The following is a 25036-nucleotide window of genomic DNA, read 5'->3' on the forward strand; positions in this document are numbered from 1 at the left end:
AGCTATCAGTTCTTATTTCATATAGAATCTAAAGGTACACAGTTATAATGATCAGAGCAAGGGAAAGCGAGATGGAATAACTTTGTGTCATCCTAAGACTTTAAAACTTTGTATTCTTACTGTCTGATGAGAAGCTGCACCATTGATTATGGAAACAAAATCATCAGTAATGCTTGGACTTCTCATGGGAGGCTATTATCGTCCTCTATTATTGATTGATTTAGGGGGACATCTTTGGAGATTAGCTACCAGAGAGGCCGGGAAGCTGCCTTCTCAGTTTGGTAGATTGTACCAGGAATCTTGGATAAGTGAAGGGGCAAGAGTTATAAACTGAGCTGAGGGAAATCTACATTAAAGACACTTTATAAATAACATTTTTTAATTGACTATTACAAATGTCAGAGAAAGTTCTTGGGCATTGTTCTTTGGGTCTCTAATGGTTGTTTATTTGGGGACATGGTTGATCACTCAATCATTTACTTCCATTGATTTTACTTTGGCTATCATTAGGTATGACAACTGAATAGCCAAGTGCCTTCCATCTAGGTTATACTGTTTCACTTTATTGGAGAAGATTAGCAATGCACTTGAGTGCATTTAAGTTTCTAAGAAACTCTTTAGGAAAAAATGCCTGTTCAGCTTTGTTTAATGTCTCGGATTTATTTGCTCACAGAAGGCATTTATGGAATAAATGTCTGGAATATTCTCTGGAAAACAGGTAACTGATAGACATGTAAGGCTTCTAATGCTCATTAGAGCCTTCTTGTAAAACTGTCTGAAGAAGTTTAGGTAACCACGAACTCTGGACAGAGTAAATTTCAATTCCACTTAGCTTAAAAGACTATTCGGCTGTAGTCAACTACCTTTTGAACTTACACCTCAATAATGTGATACAGCTTTTCAGTGATACTGATGAATCCTCCTCTATCATAGCAAAGAAGAAGGTAAATATCTTCTACGTTGATGACAAGGTCCTGCTTTCATATTCCAAGCAGTAAATCTACCTCTAACTAGTTTTTTTCTGAGGAAATCTTGATACTCAAGCCAAAATTATCTTGCAATAAGATTATCTTCGGCATGTAGAATGATAGTACACTTTGTAGAGGTCAACTCAATTTAATTTACTAGATCTTTATCTCAGTAGCCACATTGAAGTGTGCTTTTTCAAAATTTAAGTTTTATGAGAGTCATATTAAGGTCTTGTTATGTTAAAAGACACTTCTGACTGAAAAAAAATGAGAGCAAAGTAATTATTTCCATTTTTCACTAGCTATCCCAAATACTGAATTCAGTCCTGATGATGCATTTTGAGAGTAAAATTGACAAACTAAGATGTAGATGTAAGCTGTAGTCAGAATAAGATTATCATGATGATAATGGTCTTAGAAATGCATCTTCATGGAAGGAATTGGAAAAGAAGAAATGTATTTGGAAAGTGGTCATGGAAGAAGGAGTACATGTGTTATTGTTACCTCAGAGAACATTTCTAGAAACAGCTCTAGGAAATTGTATAATATGAAATCACAAAAAAAGAATTATTTCCCATGTATTAAAATTTTTTGAATTATATTAAATTGCATTGCCAAGAAATAAGTTCCCTGCCATTGGGAGTTTTTAAGCAGTTGTTGAGTAACATAAATCAGCAATTCTCTCTATACTAGAGTATCTCAATGCATTTTATAGAAAATTCGTTTTTTGTAATTTTAATAAATGTTAATCTGGAAAGAAAAGATTCTGTAGTCAGATAAGTTTGGATTAAATAAAGTTAAACAGGTTTATTTACTAAAGAAGTTCTCAGTATCTTTTGTGTGCTTATAGGGTTTATGATTCTGAAGACATAATTTCCTTGACTAGATCAGCAATTCTTGCAGGATTAGCATATCATGGAACACAATTTGGGAAACCTTGGGTAATTATGTTGATCTCTAAAGTAATACTACTTAGAATGTGGACTGATGCCCAGGCCATAAGTTGTTTATTACATATTCATAATAAGATAAATTCAGAACTTGAAAGTAATCAATTAAAATCTTCTGTAGCAATTAGACATTGCCATCACATCCAAGGCTGTGATGAGTAGCCTTGTTTTGTTGAATAAGGTATAGGCCAATTTGGGTATTGTCCAGCTTTCGTGATGATGTCAAGTGGCATGAACTGCAGATTAGTCATGCTCGGTAGGATCACTTAATGGTCCTAGCAGATTGAAAGAAAAAGATGTGTTCTTCACCACAGATAGTTTGAGAAGCAATGCTTTCCGTTTCCTAATAGTCTATTCATCTCTTATACTTAGCATAAGTAATGTCCCTTCTCTTTTAAAAGTTTATAATCTATTTAATATTCAAGTATATAAAGTATATAAACACAGTCAATTATAGAATTCATTTTAAATGCAGCAGGGTATGATTTTTATTTACTTCTAAGGAAACCTTAAAATTGAATGTTTGTCATTTTTAGAATTCTAAAGTATTATGAAATTAACTATTGTGTTGTTTTATTAAGTGAAGATTTCTGTTCTGAATTACCTGGTCAAAAGCCATAGCTACAGCTCATATTTCCACATAACTGTGGACATTTTTCATTATGTTTCATATGCCTTAAAGATTTTTGTTGTTTTGCAGGTTTCTGCTTTCTTAAAAACTTCTGTTAAAATTTTCACCAGTCTCTTATATTCTGTGATATAATTATTTCTCAATTATCTATACAAATGAAGTTGAGCTTAGGTGTGAAATGAGCAGTTATGCCATAGCATAGACAGTCTGTGCCTCTTCCCATCCTTTAGATTAGATAAGTTTTTCTCTAGTTAAGTTAATCAGGGATTTGAATAGGAGATTACATATTATAGTGAAATAATTTCTAAAAATATCTAGTTTCTGAATCAAGGACTTTCATCTTATTGTGCTTTATAAATGACCGACTATAAACTATGACCATTCCTGTAAAGAAAAGGAAGAAATGATTTAAAACACACACATGAACATGCACACACCGCATGGTATAAGCTTTTGAAGAAAGAAGACAGGTTTACTAATAAAAAAATTAAAATTGGATATCAGGATGCCTGCCACTAGCTAATTGTAAAATTTTAATCATGTTCTCTCTAAACCCAGTTTTCTAATCTGTCAAATCGAGGTATTGATACTCCTCCCCTTCTCCCACCCTCATCCACACACACCCCTCACAAGTCTTTAGAAGAATAAAATCAGAAACCATATGTAAAATGCTTTGAAATAATGCACTTAAACATCATAGCTGCGCCTTAATAATTTTCCAGTAATCCAAGTAAATGTGCTCTTTTTAGTTTGCAGTACTTTCAATGTATGGTTAAACAAACACAGGTAAGCTCGGTGTTTGAAGTGTCTAGTACTAAACTGGACAGACTTCGTGTAACTGGCTTGTTATTAGTGAAAAACATTGATGAAAGAGTATAGAAAAAGTATGAGTTGAAAAGATATGAATTTACATTTTGGCTCTTGTATTTTTTCTTCCTCATGAAGATTTCCAATGTGTTAGACCTTTTGGAGCCCCAATTTCCCATGTGTAAAAATGAGACAAAAGGAACAAATTATATCTAGGGCTCTTTCTATCTTGAGCAAATGTTGAGTTAGAGATCTACAGACTAATATGGCAAAATAATTAAAAAAAGGACCACAAGAGGGCGTTTGTAGCTAATGAGTCCTTTTGTGTTAAATCTTTGTGTTGCAGCCATTTAAGTGTTTGGAATATTTACAAATGCAAACTTATTACTTATATTCTTGAGAGATATGTTAAAGTAATTTTTAGAAAAATATGCAAATCCTGTTATTTTAAAGTTATTGATATTTCTAAAATTATACATTGACAGCTGATTCTTAGAAGCTGAATTAAGACTTTCCCAAAAATGAATCTTAATGAATAATTTTGAACTATTGCAAAATAATAGAAGTTGCTTTCTTCTAGCAACAGTAGCATCATCTTTAATTTCTTTCTGGTTTGATTATATTTCAGAATTTTTAAATATGCAGCACCTGAAACTTTTTATTACTGTTTTGAATCTTAGGTTTAGGTGATAAAAAGCAATTACTAAAATGTTGCATACCCCATGCCCTTATTTTAGGTATGGCCTACAGTTTTCATAATATAATTTATTTTGCAATGATATTGGCCTGGTGTATAGATGTTTACAATTTTGAGCTCCAATGTTTCCTCAAATGTAGGTGATGTCGTCTATACCCAAGATCGTTTGAGACAGTATTAAAATACTTAGAGGACACTAAGTCATATTCCCATTTTTAGTTTGAGACATGCAATTATCATGGTACTGTCTAAAAGTTACATTTAAATTAGTGGAAAACTAGAAGCACAACAACTTTTGGCTTAATATGGAAATTTCTGGTTTTAAAAGAAATATATGGTAAGGTTTGGCTTTATCACATTTTATAATAATAAGGTTTGTCTTTATCACATTTTATAATAATAGGTATCATTGTTATTGTTTTAGGCAAATTTCTAGTTATTTTACTTTATTTTCATAGAGACATAGAGATAATGTTTTATTATTTTGACTTATGTGGTAATTTGGATGAAACTAAATTTTCTATTACCTGTTTCCATGAACAGGGTGCTAGCACTACCTGTGGAGATACCAAACTTCATGTTGGCATTAGATTATCACAGGGTGGGTAAGAGCCTGGACCTTGGACAGGCATAACTTGTGACTTTGAGCTGAGAGAACTTGAAGACTTTCCTTTATTTCAATTAACCTCAATGTCCTCATCTATAAAATGTTGAAAATAATAGTACCTACATCATAGGTTTGTTTGGGTAATTAAAATATATATTTACGTACCTATCTATTATATAATGGAATAAAGAAAGATGGAAAAAAAGGTCCTATAAGCAAAATTTAATATTCCAAGTAAGTCACTAAAAATAAATTATTTTGAAGCTTTTATACTCCTAAATATCTTTCCAGGAGTCCCCACCAGCTTATCCCTTAAACCACTGCTTATTTTGCTTGAGCCTGAAACTGCCAATATAGGAAATCAGTTTCAAAGCTGCTAAATCAATTAATTAATTGGTAACAGATAGATAGATTAAATATATGTAAAGCCCTTAGCTCAGTGCCTAGCACGTAATAAGGTTTCAATAAATGTAGACTACTAGTAGTAATAGTTGCAATAGAGGTAATTGAAAATATTTCTCATTTATTTATGAATCTTATCTTTGGAAATTATTTGTAGTTATAAATATCAAATACCGAGGGGAGAGGTAAAATTTTTTGTTTGCTGCATTTCCACACTGTGTCAAGCCAAGCAGAGCAAGGCATATTTATAAATTGTGTGTGATCTCACTTGCCAACTTTTTGTTGGCTACAATTAGCCCCTGGAAACCTTTGCTTTTGGTTCTGGGATGAAACTTAATGGACACACATAGTCTAAGCCCCCTATTCTATGAATGGATAAATAGGCAAGGAGAAGTGAAGAGATTTACCTGAAGTCACATTGTGGGACAGAAGCTCTTTATATTCCACCATCTTGAGGAAATATTGATTCTTAAATGGGGAAGCTTCCATTGGAAGCTATATTATATCTATAGAAACACCATTTTTGTCATCCTTTATTCTTTAGAAAACTTGGCCACATCTGCTTGTGGGATTACTGCCCACTTATGAGAACTGAAGAGACATTTACCTTTTCTAGTGGCAAAATGTCATCGCCACCTTTGCTGAAGTAGCAGGAGATTTACTTTCAAAGCTTGTTTTGGAATTAAAACTCAATTTTCTAAATATTCTGTCTTTGTATATTTGAGAAGGTTTTAAGCATGTGTAGGAGAAAAGGGGCTTTTGTTGACTTGTTGGGTCTGTCTCGCCAAGCTCTGGCTCACCTTCCTGACTGTACAACTTTGTTTCCCAGTCCTGTCCTTTAAAGAGAAGCTACAGTTTTGGGCCTTTGGCTACAAACTGGAGCCACCTGGGAAAAACATGCACTGGATTCTCAATTAATGAGGATTTGTGATAAGCTTGTTTTCCGGTCACCCAACATCCTGCCTAACAGTATGTACAGCATATTTATTGGCTTACTTTTACTGCAGTGAGAAGCATGAGGCACTGGAAGAAACACAGTACTGGACTCTCTGGATCACTTTTCTTCACTATAAGGTGCGGGGCTGGCCCCGTGGCCGGTTAAGTGCGTGCGCTCTGCTGCTGGCGGCCGGGGTTTGGATCCCGGGCGCACACCGACGCACCGCTTGTCAGGCCATGCTGCGGCCACGTCCCACATAAAGTAGAGGAAAATGGGCATGGATGTTAGCGCAGGGCCAGTCTTCCTTGGCAAAAAGAGGAGGATTGGCATGGATGTTAGCTCAGGGCTGATCTTCCTCACACACACACAAAAAAATAACCAAAAAAAACTATAAGGTGCAATCACTTGATTTCGTCAAAGTATTTTATCAAATAAAGTAACATGTAGGGAAAATTGTGACACATTATCAACTAAAAGTGGAATTCCTCTTGTTCATTCTCTGATGATAATACGAGAATCTAAAACTAGAATGAGCTGATGAGTGCTATTAGTCAGGTCAACAGTGAAGCCGGGTATTTTCGATCGTTACTCTAATTTTGATAGATTAGCTTGCTTCACTAATTATAGTGATTTAAAAGTGGAAAAAATCACTTGCTTGATAGAAAACAAGGAGAAACCAAATAATAAATGGAAATACCTTTTAAAAAAATATAATTTACCATTATAAACAATCTCATACTAGGTTTTGAGATTTTTTTTGTTACTGTTTTGGTGATTCTTTATACATTCCAATTATCACAGTCCTAGACACAGTAGATCCTGAATGAAATCATTGAACTATGTGGTATAAACAGTCCATTTCTTGAAGTTTTACTTAGTTTTTCATACTCCAAGCAAGAAAGAGTAAAGAGATTTAAGGAGTGTTAGAGATCATCTTTTATTATTTTTAAATAGATTTGTGTACATTAACTGGATAAATGTGCAAGATATCACGTAACAAGTCAATATTAAACATGGGCAGGAGGGGGCAGTTAACGTATTTATTTAGTAAAAAATCTGCTATCAAAATTCCAAACGAGGTCTGGGTAGCATCAGGAGCTACACAGTTCAGGGTTAAATCCACAGCTTTGCAGGCCCAGAAACCTGATTGGTCAGCAGCCTGAATGGGAGATCAGGCTTTTATGGTAAAACTTACCATTAACAAGTTTAGAGAGCGCTAGAAGCCAGGATGTCAACTGATTAATATTCAGATTAAAAAATGCCGTTTTTATGATGACCAGTGTCTTTGCATCAGTAATTCAATACATTCCTTCTCTATAGTCATCAGCATTTACTAAGCTCTTATTGTATGCCTGGCATGTATTAACTCAGTCATTTTCAAAGAGTATACGTGCTCCTGGAAATACATAAAGAATTTCCAATCAATTTCCAGACACTGAACTTGCATATATACTCCTTCCTAAAATTTGATAAGCCTGATGCCTCTACAGTCGAGCATTTTCTTACCCACCTTCCCTTCCAAAATCGTCCTTCTTCCACTATGTAAGTGAAAAGTATCTCATCTTGATGGCCCAGTGACTTATTAAATGTACCATGGTGGTCATTCAGAGATTGGCTATTCTCCATTTGTTGATGAATAAATACTGGCTATAACACTTATCAGACTTGTGCTATCACAAACGTACTTGACCATTTGAGCTTCAGCTCTCTCGTCTGTCAAATAAGATTTCTAACAGTCATTGTGAGGTTTCAAGAAGGTAATACGCAAAACAACCACTATAATGCCTCACCAAGTTGTGATGTTATTTCTGTTGTTTTTTTGATGCTAATGTTCTATAATCTATATTTCAAAATACATAAATTGTTTTTCTGCCTCTCGTATGGGGCATGGGAAGCAGATAGTTAAGTAGCTGATTTGTCTCTTTTATCATGTTTCACTATCCCTTTTAGGACTTAGAAATGAAAATATTAATTCACAACACTAATCAGCATGGATGGCAACTGAATATCTTCCTTAGGCATTTATTAAACTGGCATAGTTGAAGCAAAATATGACAATGATAGGAGTTTGTTCACTTGAGGATTAATGCCATCTTTAGTGCAATTTGGATCACCTATTTGACAGGAATTCTAAATAGAGCAGACTGGTTAGACTTTCATTTTGAATTTTACCTTAAGGGCGTTCAGAAGTTTATTTAAATGATAGTTTGGCAGAGTTATCAAAAAGATATGGCATCTCCTGAAAGCAGTAATTGCTTTGGGCTGCCCTGCAGGGTTACCAGATCGTAGATTATGCATTGTGTATTTGCCAGAGAGCTCTAGTAGAAAGGAAGTTCACAAGGGAGTCAGAGGGCTCTCTCCAAATGTGAAGAATAGTTCTGCTCTCTATCAGCCCTTCAATCTCAGTTAATATTTTCCTTTGTTTTGCAAACATTGTGGATAGATTTTTTGAAGTTATTGGTTGTTTTGTATTTCTTTTTTTTAACACTCAAAATTTGGGTGAAGGAGATTTTTGAGTATCTATAAAGCTGAGTTTTAATTTTTTTTCCTTGGCATTGAAAAGAAATAAAATACTAATAACAACTAATATTTAATGCATGCCTGCATATTATGTTAACTGTAGATTTTTTGTAGGTATTCTTCCTCAGGTTGTGGAAGTTCTCTTCTATTCGTAATTTGCTGAGAATTTTTTTTTTAATCGGGAATGAGCACTGTAATTTGACAAACGCCTTTCTGTGTCTATTGAGATGGTACTACTTTTAATATAGTCAATTATATTGATTGATATTTGAATGGTAATCCAATCTTACATTCCTGGAATAAACCTCACTTGGTCATGATGTATAATTCTTTCTATAGATTTCTGGATTTCATTTACTAAAATTTCATTTAGAATTTTTGCATCTATATTTATGAGGGGTATTGGCCTGTAGTTTTCTTCTCTTGCAATGTCTTTGGTTTTGGTAAATTGGAAAGCATTACTATGTCTTCAATTTTCTGGAAGAGTTTGTGTAGAATTAATGTGACTTCTTCCTTAAATGTTTGATAGAATTTGCCAGTGAAGCCAATTGAGCCTGGAGTTTTCTTTGGGGGAAGACATTTAACAACACATTCAGGGCCGGCCCCATGGCTTAGCGGTTAAGTGCGCGCACTCCACTACTGGTGGCCCGGGTTCGGATCCCGGGCATGCACCAACGCACCTCTTGTCCGGCCATGCTGAGGCCACGTCCCACATACAGCAACTAGAAGGATGTGCAACTATGACATACAACTATCTACTGGGGCTGTGGGGGAAAAAAAAAGGAGGAGGGTTGGCAATAGATGTTAGCTCAGAGCCGGTCTTCCTCAGCAAAAAGAGGAGGATTAGTGTGGATGTTAGCTCAGGGCTGATCTTCCTCACCAAAAAAAAAAAAAAAAAAAAATCCTTCTTAAAAAAAAAAAACACATTCAAATTCATTTGGGTTATCTTTTTCTTCTGGAATGAGTTTTAGTAGTGTGTATATTTCAGAGAAATGGTCCATTTCATTTAAGTTGTCAAATGTACACATATAAAGTTTTTCACAATATTTTCTTTTTTTCCATCAATAGAATCTGAAGTGATGTCATGTGTCTTATTCCTAACAGTCGATAATTTGTGTCATTTCTCTTCTTTTATGATCAGTCTGACTAAAAGTTTGTCAATTTTATTAATCTTCTCAAAGATCCAACCTTTGGTTTTATTGATTTTTCTATGTTGTTTTTCTCATTTTCTTTGATTCCCACTCTGATCTTTTCTGTTTTTTTTTTTTTTCCTTCTGTCTACTTCGGGTTTCATTTGATTGTTTTTTAGTTTTTAAGGTGGAAACCAAAGTTATTTACTTATGAATTTTCTTCTTTCCTAATGTAGGCATTTAGTGCAATAAATTTCTCTCGAGGCACTGCTCTAGTGACGTCCCAAAGTTTTGATACATTGTGTTTTCATTTTTATTCAGTTCAAAATACTTTATAAATTCCCCTTTGAATTCTTCGTTGACACAGAGGGTTATTTATAGGCGTCCTGTTTAGATTTCAAGTATTGGGAGATTTTTCAGATATCTTTCTATTATTGATTTCTAATTTAATTCCATTACATTCAGAGAACAAACTTCATATAACTTGACTCTTTTTAAATGTATTCAGACTTCTTGTATAGCCTGGAATATGGTCTATTTCGGTAAATGTTGTATGTGCACATGAAAAAAATATGTGTATTCTCCTTGGTTCTATAGATATCAATTATGTCACTTGATTGATGGTGATGTTCAAATCTTCTATATCATTGATGACTTTTTGTCCACATATTCTGTCAATTTCTTGAGAGGTGTATCAAAATTGATTATAATAGTGTATTTGTCTTTCTCCTTGCATTTCTGTCAGTTTTTGTTTCATGTATTTTCAAACTCTTTCATTATGCGTATAAACATTTTAAATTATGTCCTGTAGGTGAATTGACCCATTTATCATTATGATGTTTATCGTTATAAACATCATTATCATTATGTTTATCTCTGATAATAGTCTTTCCTCTGAAATCTACTTTGTCTATTATTAATATAGCCTCTCTGGCTTTCTTTTGACATGTGTTACATGGTATATATATTTTCATTCTTTTAATTTTAACCTATTTTTGTCTTTATATTTAAAGTATGTTTCTTATAAACAGAATATAGATGGGTCTTGTTTTTTATTTAATAGGACAATCTGTGTCTCTTACTGGATTGTTTAGGCTGTTGATATTTAGATTGATTATTAATATGGTTAGGTTTCAGTCTATTACCTTGCTATTTGTTTTTTATTTGTTCCATCTGTTCTTTGCTTCCATTTTCCTCTTTATGCCTTCTTTAAGATTAATAGATAATTTTGCATGATTTCATTTTAGATCTTTTGTTGGTGTATTAGGTATAACACTTTGTTTTTATTATTTTAGTAGTTACTTTCAAGTTTATTGTATATATCTTAACCTTATCTATAGTCTACCTTCAAGTAATATTGTACCACTTAACCTATCATTTACGAACCTACAGTTATAGTCTTCCATTCTCTTTCTCTTGGCTTTTATGCTTTTTTGGTCATATATTTAACTTATACGTATATTATAAGCCCCACAAGGTCTCGTTACTATTATTGAGTAGTCAATTATATTTTAAATAAGTGTAAGTAATAAGAAAAATATATATGTACCCATGTGGTTGCCATGTCCAGTGCTTGTTTTAGTGGATCCAGATTTCTGTCTGGTCTCATTTTCTGTCGTTTGATGGACTCTTTTTTAAACATTTCTTGTAGTGTGGTCTGTTGGTGATCAATTTTATGGCTTTTGTATGTCTTAAAATGTCTTTATTTCACTTTTGTTTTTGAAGGATATTTTTGCTGGGCATAGAATTCTAGGTTGACAGTACTTTTCTTTCACGACTTTAAAAATGTTGCTCAACTGTCCTCTCACTTACATTATTTTGGATGAGAAATACTGTCATCCTTATCTTTCATCCCCTGTATATAACATATTTTTCTGTCTTCTTTAAAGATTATCTTCTTTATCACTGATTTTGAGCAATTTGGTTATAAAGTGGCTTGATGCATTTTTCTTCATGTTTCTTATGTTTAGAGTTTGTTGAGTTTCTTGGATCTGTGGATTTATAATTTTTTATCAAATTTGGAAAAATGTTGCTCTTTATATTTTCAAAATTTTTTTTCCCCGTACCTTTTCAGGGATGCTAATTACATGTATATTATACTACTACACGCTGTGTCCCATGGCTCACTGATGCTCTTTTTCTTTGGTCTTTTTTAGTTTTGTTTCCTTTTAGATACTTTGTATTGCTATGCCTTCCTGTTCACTAATTTTTTCTTCTGCATTGTCTTATATGCCATTAATCTCATCTAATATATGTTTTATCTCACATTGGGTAATTTTTGTTTCTATAAGTTTGATTTAGGTCTATTTTTCATATATTCCATGCCTGCCTCTACTTAATTCTTTGATCATCTGGGCCACATTTATAATAGTAGTTTTAATGTCCTTTTCTGCTAAATCTAGCGTGTTTGTTAATTCTCGGTCAGTTTTGATTAGTTGATTTTTTCCTCATTATGGGTTGTATTTTCCTGTTTCATTGCATCCGTTAATCTTAATTGGATGACAAACGTTGTAAATTTTGCTATGTTGAATATTTTCGTATTCCTATAACGCTCAATTAAGTTACTTAGACACAGTTTGATCCTTTAGGATCTTACTTTTAAGATTTATTAGGTAGTACTCAAGCGGCTTTTAGGGTGGGCTAATAATTTCACATCATGGAGGCAAGACCCTTGTTTGTATTCTACCAATTATCTCGTGAAGTGTGTGATTTTCTAGTTGGCTTGATGGAATCCTGTCCTATTCCAGGCCCTGTGAGAACACTAGACACTGTTCACTCTAATCCTCACTGGTGGCTTTTTCCCAGACCTCAAGTAGTTTTCTCACTTGCATGTGCTGATTGGTACTCCATTGAATCCCAAGGAGGACCATCCACAGATCTCCAGAGTGCTCTGTCTGCACACCTCTATCTTCTCTGGTGCAGTGTTCTATGAACTATTGCATTATTTTCCCTAAACTCTTAGCTATATCTCTTCAACTCAGGGAATGTGCCATGCTCTATCTAATTTCACCCTTTCTCCACCAGGGCCTGGAAATTCCCTTAAGGCAATAAACTGGTGTATTAATTCTCTAGGGCTGCTATAACAAAATACCACAGACTGGGTGGCTTAACCGACAGAAAATTATTTTCTCACAGTTCTGAAGACTAGAGGTCCAAGTTCAAGGTGTCAGCAGGGTTGGTTTCTTCTGAGGCCTCTCTCCTTGGCTTGCAGATGGCTGCCTTCTCCCTATGTCCTCACATCATCTTTCCTGTCTACCTGTGCATCACTGATGTCTCTGTATGTCTAGATTTCCTCGTCTTATGAAGAAACCAGTCAGATTCGATTAGGACTTCATTTTAACAGAATCGCCTCTTTAAAGGCCTTATCTCCAAATACAGTCATGTTCTGAGGTACTGGGGCTTAGGGCTTGCTTCATCTTAGGGATTCTGGGGAACACACTTCAGCCCATAACACTAGAGTGATCGTAGTTTGTTTCTTGTCTCTCAGAGGTCACTGTCCGTGGTTGCCTGAAGTTGAGGGTCTTGGCAACTATTGGTTCATATATTTTTGTCTTTAGCTGTCTACCTACCTACCTACCTTCCTATCTATTTATTATTTTACTAGAAGAGTAAATCTAGTCCCTGTTACATCATCTTGGCCAGCAATAGAAGTGCTGAGCCTGATTTCTTAACTAGGACACTATACTTTCTTCCTCCTGTTGCCCTTCTGCAAATATGTACAGAGATTTATGGGGTTTATTCCTACTAGGAAACGTTAGTTAGCTCACTCTAGTCTGATTTAGATCCCGCTGCTATTTACTCCTATCATACCCTGTAACTTCATAGACTCTGTAGTTGATTATACTTGCTTACTTGTGTTTCTTGATAAATCGTATGTTCTGTGATATCAAGGGTTGTGCCCCAGAACCTATCATAGTGCTGGCAGAGTAAGAACTCAAAAATATTTGTTGAGTGAATGGATGAACCCCCTACTCCCCAAATCATGTATTTGTTTGGACAATCATAAATAGATAAAGATCTAAAAGTTGAAAAATATATTAAATTTGAGGTATTTATTTCTAATGCCTTTTCGTGGCTATAAATATCTGGCTTCTTCTCTTGAACCATCTCAGAGGAGGCCAGTATTACCTGGTGGTCCCTTTAGTAGCTACCTGACCTTATCTCTCTTCCCTGCCCTCTCTTCTCTTACCCCTATTTTATTTTATTTCCCCATCCCTGTATGATAGGTATTATTATTGTACATCTAAGGAAGTAGAATATCAGAAAGTTAATAATTTACTAGAGGATAAAGGCAAATCCCAGAACTAGTTTATTACAGTAATTAAATTATGCTTCTTGGATTGTACTTGGCTTCTAGTACACTCTAAATCTTTTTAAAGCAAAAATACCCCTTAAAGTCTTGATAGACTTCCTTATTCTTATGTGACCTGTATTACCCCAAGCCTAACTTTCAAAGTAAATATATTACAAAATAAATACTCACTGTTTTACCTAGTAATTTACGCAGTGTTTTTTAAAATTTGGCAATTAAGTTTTTCAACAGTATTTTCTACTTTTCTCATGCAAATATAAAATCTTCTGGCCATATTATTAGTTTCCTAGGCTCTTGAGACTATCTCACCATATTATTAGTTTCCTAGGCTCTTGAGACTATCTCAGAATCAAATCACTGCATATAACCTTTATAAAAACCTGATTTAGCAAAATCTTCCCATGTTCTAAATTTGCAGATTGAAAAAAAATTGTATACACACACATACATATACATCTATAAGTCCATATGTGCAGACTTTTTGGAACACAGCACATTTATAATTTGGTCGCTTTAAAAATTTGAGTTTTTATAGTCTTTGTGAAATCTCTGTCTGTCATTAGGTACTGGTTGTCAGAAATGGACATTAAAGCTATCAAAGGATTAGAGGGGGAAAAAATGGCGTTAAAGTAGTTTAGGCAGGTAACCAGTGTTAATCAGTCCAGCTTTGGAGTACTATATTGAAAAATACATGTATGTGGAAATCTGTCCGCATTTGGAAAAAACACGATTTCTTTCCTGATTAATTTTAGCTTGAGCTGAATATACATCAGAGTAAGTGTGTTTTAGAAGAATCCTAAATGTGTTTAAACTATTGAAATTATGCTGTGGATAAACATCATACAGATAGCTGGGACTAGGCTATGAGGAGCATCAGCCCTAGGCAAAATCACGAAGTAGGCTGCATCTATGTGTTTGTGTCCCCACGCCTTCAGTCCCTTCTGATCCTTTTTCATTTCCTGTTGCACATTAATGACCAAGTCTCACCACCTAGTCCCAACAGACCATCATAATATAATAGTTGCTAATTTTTTGAGGACTTACTTTGTGCCAGGCATTCTGCATGAAGATTTATACAGATTATATAAATTTAGTTTTCACAATTACCCTAGTGGTAAGTACTATCATTAGCCTAATTTATAGCTGAAGAAACCGTAATACAGATTAGTCAACTTGTGCAAACTCACACTTAATGTAGTGGGATTCAGATGTGATTAAGGCCTGCTTGTCTCTCCACTCCTCTGTCTAGAAGCTTAACACCTGCCTCCTCAGATCCAGATGGTCATGGTCCATCTTTTCCTCTATAACTTAGAGCTGTTTTCTTTCCTGACAGTAGGGTAATGGTGGATTTTTTCAGGACACTAATCCATGCTAATCTTTCAGCCTTTTAGATATTTTCCCCTTATTTGGCAATAGTTTTCCTCATTAAGAATTAAAGTACATAGAAAATGACCAGAATTCTAGCAAGCTGATGGGAGAAAGGGGTAGGGCAGATTGCTGTAGGAACAGATATGTAAGGATTTATTAATCCTTTTAACACTGACAGCGAACTACTGTTGACCTCCTCATGGTGTATTTCCATTATTCAGTGCCTTGCTACATGGGAATCCTTCCTTACATCACAGACTGACCTCCACTTGGAAGAAGCCTCTGAAGATAAACCTTAATCCTGTGGAGGACTTCTGTGTGATATTTGGGAGATAGCATCTATTAACCAAAGTTATTCTTTCTGGATGGGCCGCGTCCTTTATATAGTGGATGAAAACATTTCACACTATCTGGAAAACCAACAACTTGAAACTCAGGTATTCCAGATCATTGATATAAATTTGGATATATATATATATATAAATATTTGACTTAATTTTAATTATGTTCTTAAATTTGTATGCCAATAATTACATATAGAAAATTTTTTTCTTAAATATTTGTCTGTGGAACCTGTCATTTTAAATATATTGTAAAGACTCAGTTTTAATTAAAAATTTAATATGAAATGACTGACTGTGGAGTGTTCTTTTTCTACTAGTAGCTCAAGCCTCTGAAGCAGATTCTAATATGAATTCAGCATATGTTAACAAGTATACTATGCATTCACCTTTATTTCATCATAATTTTCTCTGAAATACTATTTACTTTGATGTTAGGAATTTGAAGTAAATATACAAAAATGATTTAATATTATTAGACATTAATGATAACTGTTCAAAAGTTGGTTTATTGAAAGTTAAGTAATTGTTGGGGCCGGCCCAGTGGCATAGTGGTTGATTTTGTGCACTCCACTTCCGCGGCCCGGGGTTCATAGGTTTGGATCCCAGGCGCAGACCTACGCGCTGCTTATCAAGCCATGCTGTGTCAGGTATCCCACATATAAATTTGAGGAAGATGGTCACAGATGTTACTCAGGGCCAACCTTTCTCAGCAAAAAGAGGAGGATTGGCAACAGATGTTAGCTCGGGGCTAATCTTCCTCACCAAAAAAAAAAAAAAAGTCAAGTAATTGTTAAAAAAAAATGTTATCAAGATAGATTTAAATTGAGTTATTAGTTAGAAATCCTTATAGTCATACTCCCACTAGTAAATTTATTCTTTTTTTTTGGTATTTTTTCCATACTTTCACAACTCACATCTAGCTTTTATTTTCTAATGTACACAGTGTTTATCAAATTTATTCTCCCATTTAGTTATCGAGTGTCTACTCTTTGTAAGGCACAGTTGCGGGCGCTTAGGATCTAGAGTAATAAAGACAACACTCTATATCTGCTTCATTCTCGAGGCTTACATCCTAGTACTATTGATCGTGGAAAGTGATTTATATTCATTTTATGGCTATATTTAAAAACTGAATATGTTATTTAATATATGCTAATTTTTGGAAATAGGTATTTCTCAAGACTTTGAGTCAAGTTTGAAGTATTTGGTCATGCATGTTACATTACATGCATGACATTAAGTATCATTTGGGTATTAGCACTTAAAAAAGTGTCACAAAAAAACTAGACATTTAAATTATTTTAACTAAAACGAGATACACAAATGCAGATATAAATATAAAACTAAACATTTTTCTTAAATACTGGCATGTATAGTTTTTAAACCACTTGTAATAAAGAATCTGGCTCCATTGTTTGATGCGTGATTGCTGACAGCTTTTAAGCCTCGCCTTTCTCTCTTCCCTTCCTGCCCCACGTCTGGGCAAGCTGCTAAGAAAGCCCCAGTGCTCCCTCCTTTGGCACTCACAGAAAGTTCAAATCATACAACCCCTCCCTGCATACAGGAACCCACCCCTTACCACCATAAAAACCCTAAGCCCGTCTCCCTTCCCAGCTCTCCCTTCCCAGCTCTAGCAAGCCATTTTCAAAACAACCAGAGAAGCCTGCCCTGCTCTCCTCAGAAAGCCTGTTTATGTAAGGATTAAACCTTTTCATATCTTCTTGGTGTGTTTACGGTGTCACCAGTCTTGACATCCAAAACAAGTTTTGGGTGAGAGTCCTTCCTGTTTATCAAGATGGCCCCAACTGTATTGTTTGGCAAGCTATTCAACCACTCCAAACTTCGTTTTCCCCATCTGGAGATAAGGGAAATAATAATCTCGAACTCAAATGGAGATAATCATCTCTGACTCACAGGTTGTTGTATGATATAGTAAACTTAGAACACTTGCCAGAGGGAATTGGTGGGTGGGGGAATTAGGTGAAGGTAGTCAAAAGGTACAAACTTCTAGTTACAGGATAAATAAGTCCTGGGGATATAATGTACAACATGATGACTATAGTTAACAATACTGTGTTGTATATTTGAAAGTTGCTAAGAGAGTAGACTGTAAATGTTCTCATCACAAGGGAAAAAAGTTGTGAGGTGATGGATGTTAACTAATCTTATTGTGGTAGTCACTTTGCAATGCAGTCATGTGCCACATAACAACCTTTCGGTCAATGACGGACCGCATATATGACGGTGGTCCTGTAAGATTAGTTCTATACAGTCAAGGTATGTAGTAGGCTGTACCATATAAGTTTACGTAAGTACACTTTGCGATGTTCGCACAATGAAGAAATTGCCTGATGACGCGTGTATCAGAACATATTCCCATCATTAAATGATGCATGACTGTATATACGTTTTTCAAATCATTGTGTTGTACACTTTAAACTTATAAATGTTATATGTCAATTATATCTCAATAAAACTGGGAAAAAAAAGAATACCTGCCGAAGAAATGGTAGCCAATAAGATCATTAATTAATTAAAAAGGAATCATATACAAAATGCTTTGTTTTTAGGTACAGTACCTTTCTTTTTTCCTCTTTAGCTTTGCATGCCTTATCTCCCTCCTCTGCTCCTTTCCATCCGCATGACTGCCATCCCACATACACACCACGCACACCCACACAGGTAACCATGTGAACTAGTACGTATCCTTCCTTACATTTCTCCACGCTCATAGCATCCTGTACAAACTTACACACGCGCATGCACACACACTCCCACACACACAGTTTTTAGCTTTGTTTTATAAAAATGAGGTCCTGTTAATACATGCTATTTTGCCTCTCATTTCCTTACTCAACAATATCTTGTGGAAATCCTTTAAAGTCAAGAACAACTCTAATATATTTTTTAAATGTCTGCACAATATTCCTTGGTGTGAATCTGTAGTAATTTACGCAGCCACTTTCTTGGTTATAGTTATTTACTTTGCTTCTAGTTTTTTATCACCTCAAAAAGCAACCCCATGCCTTTTGACCATCACTCCTTAACCACCCTCCCCCTCATCTTCCCAGGCCTAGGGAACCACCAGTTTGCTTTCTATCTCTGTAGATTTGCCTATTCCAGATAGTTATCTTAATGGAATCGTGTGATATGTGATCTTTTGTGACCAGCTTCTTTCACTTAACAATGTTTTCAACGTTTACCCATGTTGTAGCATTTGTTAGTAGTTTATTCCTTTTTATGGCCAAAAATATTTCTTTTATTAGTAGAAATAATCCTTTCATTAATAGACATTTAGGTTGTTTCAACTTTGGCTGTTACGAATAATGTTGTTATAAAAATTGGTTTGTAAGTTTTTGTGTAGACATGTTGTCATTTCTCTTGGGCCTGTACCTAGGAGTGGAATTGCTGGGTCGTATCACAACTGTGTTTAGCCATTTAAGGAGCTGCCAGACTCTTCCAAAGCGGCTGCACTATTTTACATTTCTACCAGCAGTGTATGAGGATTCTGATTTCTCCACATCCTCACTAACACTTGTTATTTTCTGTTTTGTTTTTGCTTGTTTTTTTTATAGCCATCCTAGTGGGTGAAGCGGTGTCTTGTTGTTTTGATTTTCATTTCCCGTTGCATCTTTTCATGTGCTTATTGGCCATTTGTATATATTCATTGGAGAAAGGTCTCTTCAGATCTTTTGCCCATTTTTAAAGTTAGGTTGTCTTTTTATTGTTGAGTTGTTAGAGTTATAAATAACTTAAATATAAATCCCTTAACAGATTATGATTTGCATATATTTCTTTTTACTTTCTTTTTTTTTGTGTTAGGAAGAACAGCCCTGTGCTAACATCTGCCAATCCTCCTCTTTTTTTTGGCTGAGGAAGACTGGCCCTGGGCTGACATCCGTGCCCATCTTCCTCCACTTTATATGGGACGCCGCCACAGCATGGCTTGCCAAGCGGTACGTCGGTACGTGCCCGGGATCCGAACCAGTGAACCCCAGGCCGCTGCAGCGGAGCACGTGCACTTAACCACTTGCACCACCAGGCCGGCCCCACTTTTTGCTTTCTTGATAATACACTTTTAAGCATAGACGTTTTTAATTTTGATGAAGTTCAGTGTATCTATTTTTTCTTTTGTTGCTTGTGCTTTTGGTGCCATGTCTAAGAATCTGTTGCCAAGTCTGAGGTTATGCAGATTTACCCCTCTGTTTTCTTCTAAGAGTTTTAACTTTTAGATGTAGGTCTTTGACTCACTTTGACGTAATTATTGTATATAATGTGAGGGAAAGGCCCAATTTCGTTCTTTTACGTGAGGATATCCAGTTGTCCCAGCACTATTTGCTGAAGAGACTACGTCTTGTAATTTTCACCACTGGAGAATGGATCCCCCGAGCTCCTTATGTTGTCATCCTGGAAGTGGAACTCTTGGTGTGGCTTTCTTGAACTGGTTATTGTTAGTAATATGGAAATATGATTACTGGATACCTCATCATAAAAAGCTTTTTAACAACAACAAAATTACATTTGACTTTTACTTAAAAGAAAGAGCTCCCCTAAAGTTTAAATGTGCTTTTCATTCAACACATGCCTTCTTTCAATAACTGCTTCCCAAAACATAGATTTCCTGCTGTTCAGTTACTTTGCCCCCAAGCATGTAGCCTTTCAAAAGAGACAAAGATTTTAAGTGGGACATGCCAGTAGGTGTTATATGGAATTGGTGACAGAGCCTTAGGACTATTTTGAAAATAGATTGAGTCCATCTTGTACAATTGCTTGTAGCCAGGTAATAGTGTTCCTTTCTTTTTAAGGATTCCGTCCCTCCTTTCATTCCAGTTACCTGGAGGGAAATTAAAAATCTTTTTACCTCAACTGGCTATTCAAAGCAGAAATATCAATAATGAATTTCTCTGTTGTTTTGACCTGAAATCCTGGGAAGAAAGAAACTTATTTCCTGTGTCTATGGGAAGTGAGGTTATACTTGAATGAAAATCATCACCCACATAGAGGATGATTTATGTGCATTTTGGAGTCAGCGGGCTCAGGTTTAAGATCTGATGTGGGGATGTTACTTGTTTGGTTCACAGTTTGTATTTTTCCTTCTCTTTTTTTATTACTGGCAGTTGATTGAATAGGAAACATTTTTGCTCCATTTTTAGAGAACTGCAAACGCACACACAGACACACACTTTAAGTAGGAAACCATCGCTGGACATGTGTATAATTCCAAGAAGATACAAATAAAAGTCTTGAAACTGGCAAACAACCATTGATGATTAAGCAGCTAGTAACTATGGGGGATTGGAATTTGCCAACTCAAAATATGTCTCTGCCTGAATGACATTTTGACCCCCACCCCCACTAACTGACCAAAGGAGTTTGGGATGGGAGGCCTGCCCCCAGAAAAGGCCATTACCATAGACATCTCCGGGTACCTGGGTGGGTTGTGCTAAGCCCATCGTTAGTTCTAGTTACCCTTTAGAGGATACATTTACATTTGTAAAGAAAATCTCCATTTGTAAAGGTATCTTCTTCCCATGAAGAAGGGAGAAATGGCCTTACCTAGAAACTTATCAGAATGGAAGGGAGGACTTAAATCTGCAGGATAAACTTACTCATTGTTAACTGTGCTGTTTGGACAATATGCTATCTGACTCCCACGAGGGACATCTCCCTGAAGCCTGGTAACCCTGGTATGGGTGTTTGAGCTGTTTTTTTTCAGAAACTGAACCCCTTGTCCACTTCCGGCTGGATTGAGACCACCAACCCATCACCTGGGCCCTTTTGATGGCAAGAGGTTGGAACTCCACCCTCAGGGCATGCTAATGCCGCCATTCTGTGAACGTGTGTCCTACCAAGACATGAAGCCTGACTACGCTTGCGCAGATCGTCAGTTACCTCATCTCTCCTCACCTCCAATCATTTCAGACCACCTTGCCTCCTTCCCCATAAATACCCCTGAGTCCCTATTTTTGGGGAGGTGGATTTGAGACTTATTCTCCCATTTTCCTCACTTGGTTGCCTTGTGATTAAACCCTCTCTCTCTGCAATCTCGTCGTCTCAGTGATTGGGCTTTCTGGGTAGTGGGCAAAAACGGACCTGGTGCAGTAACAGTCTGATTTTTTTTTCTCCTTACTTTTACCTTATACCCAGACTACCTTGAAGATAATTTTATATTGCTTCAGAATCCTTTAGGAGTCCACTTGTGCTGTTGACTGTCTATTTTATGATCAATTTCTTTATCTTCTCTTTGCTTTAAACAGGTTTATAAGTTCTTTTATTTTTATTTGTTTATTTATTTATTTTGTGAAGAAGATCAGCCCAGTGCTAACAACTGCCAATCCTCCTCTTTTTTTGCTGAGGAAGACTGGCCCTGGGCTAACATCCGTGCCCATCTTCCTCTACTTTATATGGGACGCCGCCACAGTATGGCTTGCCAAGCCGTGCTTCGATGCACGCCCGGGATCCAAACCGGCGAACCTGGGCCGCCGCAGTGGAGCATGCACGCTTAACCGCTTGCGCCACCAGGCCGGCCCCTCTTATATTTTTTTTAAAGCTTACAGTTGAATCTATGCCTTGATCAAGCCCTATTATTGATATCTTTTTTTATTGCCCTTTGGCCCAGTTTCCCATCTGTCGTTTCCTGATATTGTTTCAAAATTCTTATCGTTCCACTTGACAAAACAACAAATCAAACTACTTTAGAAAAAAGTGAATTGATAGGCTTATGTGGGAGATCAAAATCTGGCCATCTTGAAATATATCTCTTTACCTTGATTATTTTCTCTGCTGGACATTTGACCTCCCTCCTAATTGCCTAAAGGAATTTAACTCAGGGTATGGACAGACTGGCAGGGTCCTCGCTAAGCCCATTCTTTTCAAAGTTCTGTTTATCAAATATTTACGTTTGTAAAGGTATCTCCCTCTGTGTAGTGAGAAGAGAGGGGGATGATGTTATCTGTGGAAATTCTTATCAGTACAGAAAGAGAGGACTTAAATCTACATACTCTTGATTACTGTGATTTCTCTCTCTCCAGCCGCATACTCTATAGGTGGCCCTGCAAAGAATTGTCTGACAAACATTTACATTTCCCTCTCTGTGTAAATTGTCTTCTTCCCCTCTGAAATCCCAAACTCCCACCCCCAACATCCTCGTTTGTCTTTATCTGAAGATAGTATTTAAGACCAGAATCTCTGCCATTGTGTTGAGAAACTCAGTGTCCCTGGTTTCTCCCATGTGTACATGTTATTAAACTTGGTATTATTTTCTCCTGCTAACCTGTCTTTTAATTATTTGGCAAGCCATAAGAACCTTAAGGGAAAGGGTGGAGGGGGATTTTCCCTCTTCCCTGACACTTATATAACCAAAAAGGAAAAAGGTATATTTGGGCATAACTGGTCCTGAACAGGTGTATTTCTCTTTCTGTCTTTATTTCCTACTTCTCTCAAAGTAGGGGGGAAGTACTTTCTTTTAACCAGGGACCATTAGCAGAGTCTGGAGATATTTTTGGATGCCACACTATGGGAGCAGGGTACTACTGGCATCTGGTTGATAGAGGCCAGGGATGCTGCTAAATATCCAACAGTGAACACGAAAGCCCCCCAGAACATAGAATTATCTGACCCCAAAATCCCAAGACTGCTGAGATTGAGACATTCTGGGCTAGATAATATCTACTGGCTCACAAGTTCCCAGCTTTGCTACTGGAAAGGAAAGACCTCTTCCCTTCCAGCTTCAATTCAGTTGAAAATCCGCAGGGAAGAACTGGCTTGGGATACAGTCAACCCCTCCCTCTTCCCCTCTTCCCTGCCCAAAACCAATCTTTGTGGCTAGGAGCCCACAGTGCTATTATCAACACAGCCTAGGTCAGATTCCCACTTTTATACAAATTACAGCAGACAGGGAGGTTCTGTCCAAAAGAAGATGGCAGCTTTCATTCAGACCACATGTTAGATGTTCACCCTCCAAAAAAGAGGGCTACTTTATGCAAAAGAAAGAAGAATATTGGGGAAGACAGAGTAATACATTATGTCCACACTCTAACTTAAAAATGAACGTACGTTTTTATTTATTTAGAATTTTATAAGTTCTATACATTTATGTAATTGACCATATTCTTCAACAAGAAAGGACTAATGTAAAAATAGCTCTTCAAAGAACATGGGTTAGGGATTGCAAGTATAAATAAACCATTAGTTCAGCACATATAATTACATAAGGAGTCAATCATAATTTTATTGGCTAAGAAATAGCACAAGACTGTGAAATGAGTCATTAATGCACTCATCTGTATTGAAAATACAGCCTTTACGTTAGATTTGATTGAGCCCAGTGTATAAAATATATTCTTATGCTGAAATACTGCATTGAGATTCCATCAAAGCACACACGTGAAGAAGATACTGAATGACAAAGCTGTGATCCTTTCTTTTACAAATATGTTCAACTACATGATTATCTTAATGTGAATGGAGTGATGAGAGACTGCTACACCCAATTTCACTGAAGATTAAGTTCCATATTTTCACTGTTGCATGAAGATTTGAAAGTTAAGAATAATGAAATTAGTCTATTATGTGGAGATTTCCAGGTCTCTTAAGCCAGGTTAGTACCTGAAACATGGCATTTAAGCAGCTTTAATGTAAATTTAAATGACTACACCCATAATTGATCTTATAATTAATCCATCTGCTCATGGACTCCCCTACCATGTTACGTTTTGACCCCGCGTGGCATTGCACCTCTTAATTCTGGCAACCTGTGACAGAGAATGGACTTTTGTTCATTTGAAAAACAGCTTATTTTATTCATAATATCTCAAGTGGAACTTTCGCATGTGTACAGTACCTAAAAGACACTTTCACAGCTATCGCAGTGGTATTGTGCCCATTTGTTGCCCTCTCTACAGGTATTTTACAAAGAATTTAATTTGCTCTTTTATTTTATGTTGCTTTGCTTTTAAGTAGGATTAGTCCTTTTTTCTTTCTTATCTGAAAAATGAAAAGAACAAATCATGAATTTCTTGCAATTGCAGAGTGACTAGAGCTACCTAATAGGCATGCTCTGACTTCCTCGTTTTCTGTCCCCGACACCATATTTTGCCAGGCCTCTGAGGTTTAACCTCTTCGCAACTGTTTTCGTTTCTGTCATCTCACAGATCTACTTAGTCTGAACATCTAGAATCATGCCATTTGACAACCAGATCTTCATATTATCTCCATCAACCTTTGTCATATGAGAAAAGCAAAGCTTGAAGGGGCATAATGACTTAGTTGATTGCCCTCTCCCTTCCAACTCTCCTTTCATTCTCGCACTAGCAGAAAATCAGGTCTTTGTCACCTCATCCCTGGATTTCAGCAGTGACTTCC

General features: G+C 36.1%; 1 protein-coding gene across 4 annotated transcripts in view; it reads left to right on the plus strand.

Annotated features, from left to right (window-relative positions):
- The window catches only part of SNX7 (sorting nexin 7), a 102404-nt gene extending 79403 nt beyond the window's left edge, over positions 1-23001 (plus strand). For 2 of the 4 annotated variants that reach the window (XM_058538606.1, XM_058538608.1), the window contains one exon: positions 15551-15962. In XM_058538606.1, the coding sequence (XP_058394589.1) occupies positions 15551-15628 (78 nt within the window). In that variant the 3' untranslated portion in view covers positions 15629-15962. Of the gene's footprint in view, positions 1-5891; positions 6032-15550; positions 15963-21389 lie in introns of those variants that run through there. The other 2 variants (XM_058538605.1, XM_058538607.1) reach the window with 2 other exon arrangements.
- The last annotated feature ends 2035 nt before the right edge of the window (positions 23002-25036 follow it).

This window comes from Diceros bicornis, chromosome 4, assembly GCF_020826845.1.
Source record: "Diceros bicornis minor isolate mBicDic1 chromosome 4, mDicBic1.mat.cur, whole genome shotgun sequence".
Lineage (NCBI taxonomy): Eukaryota > Metazoa > Chordata > Mammalia > Perissodactyla > Rhinocerotidae > Diceros > Diceros bicornis.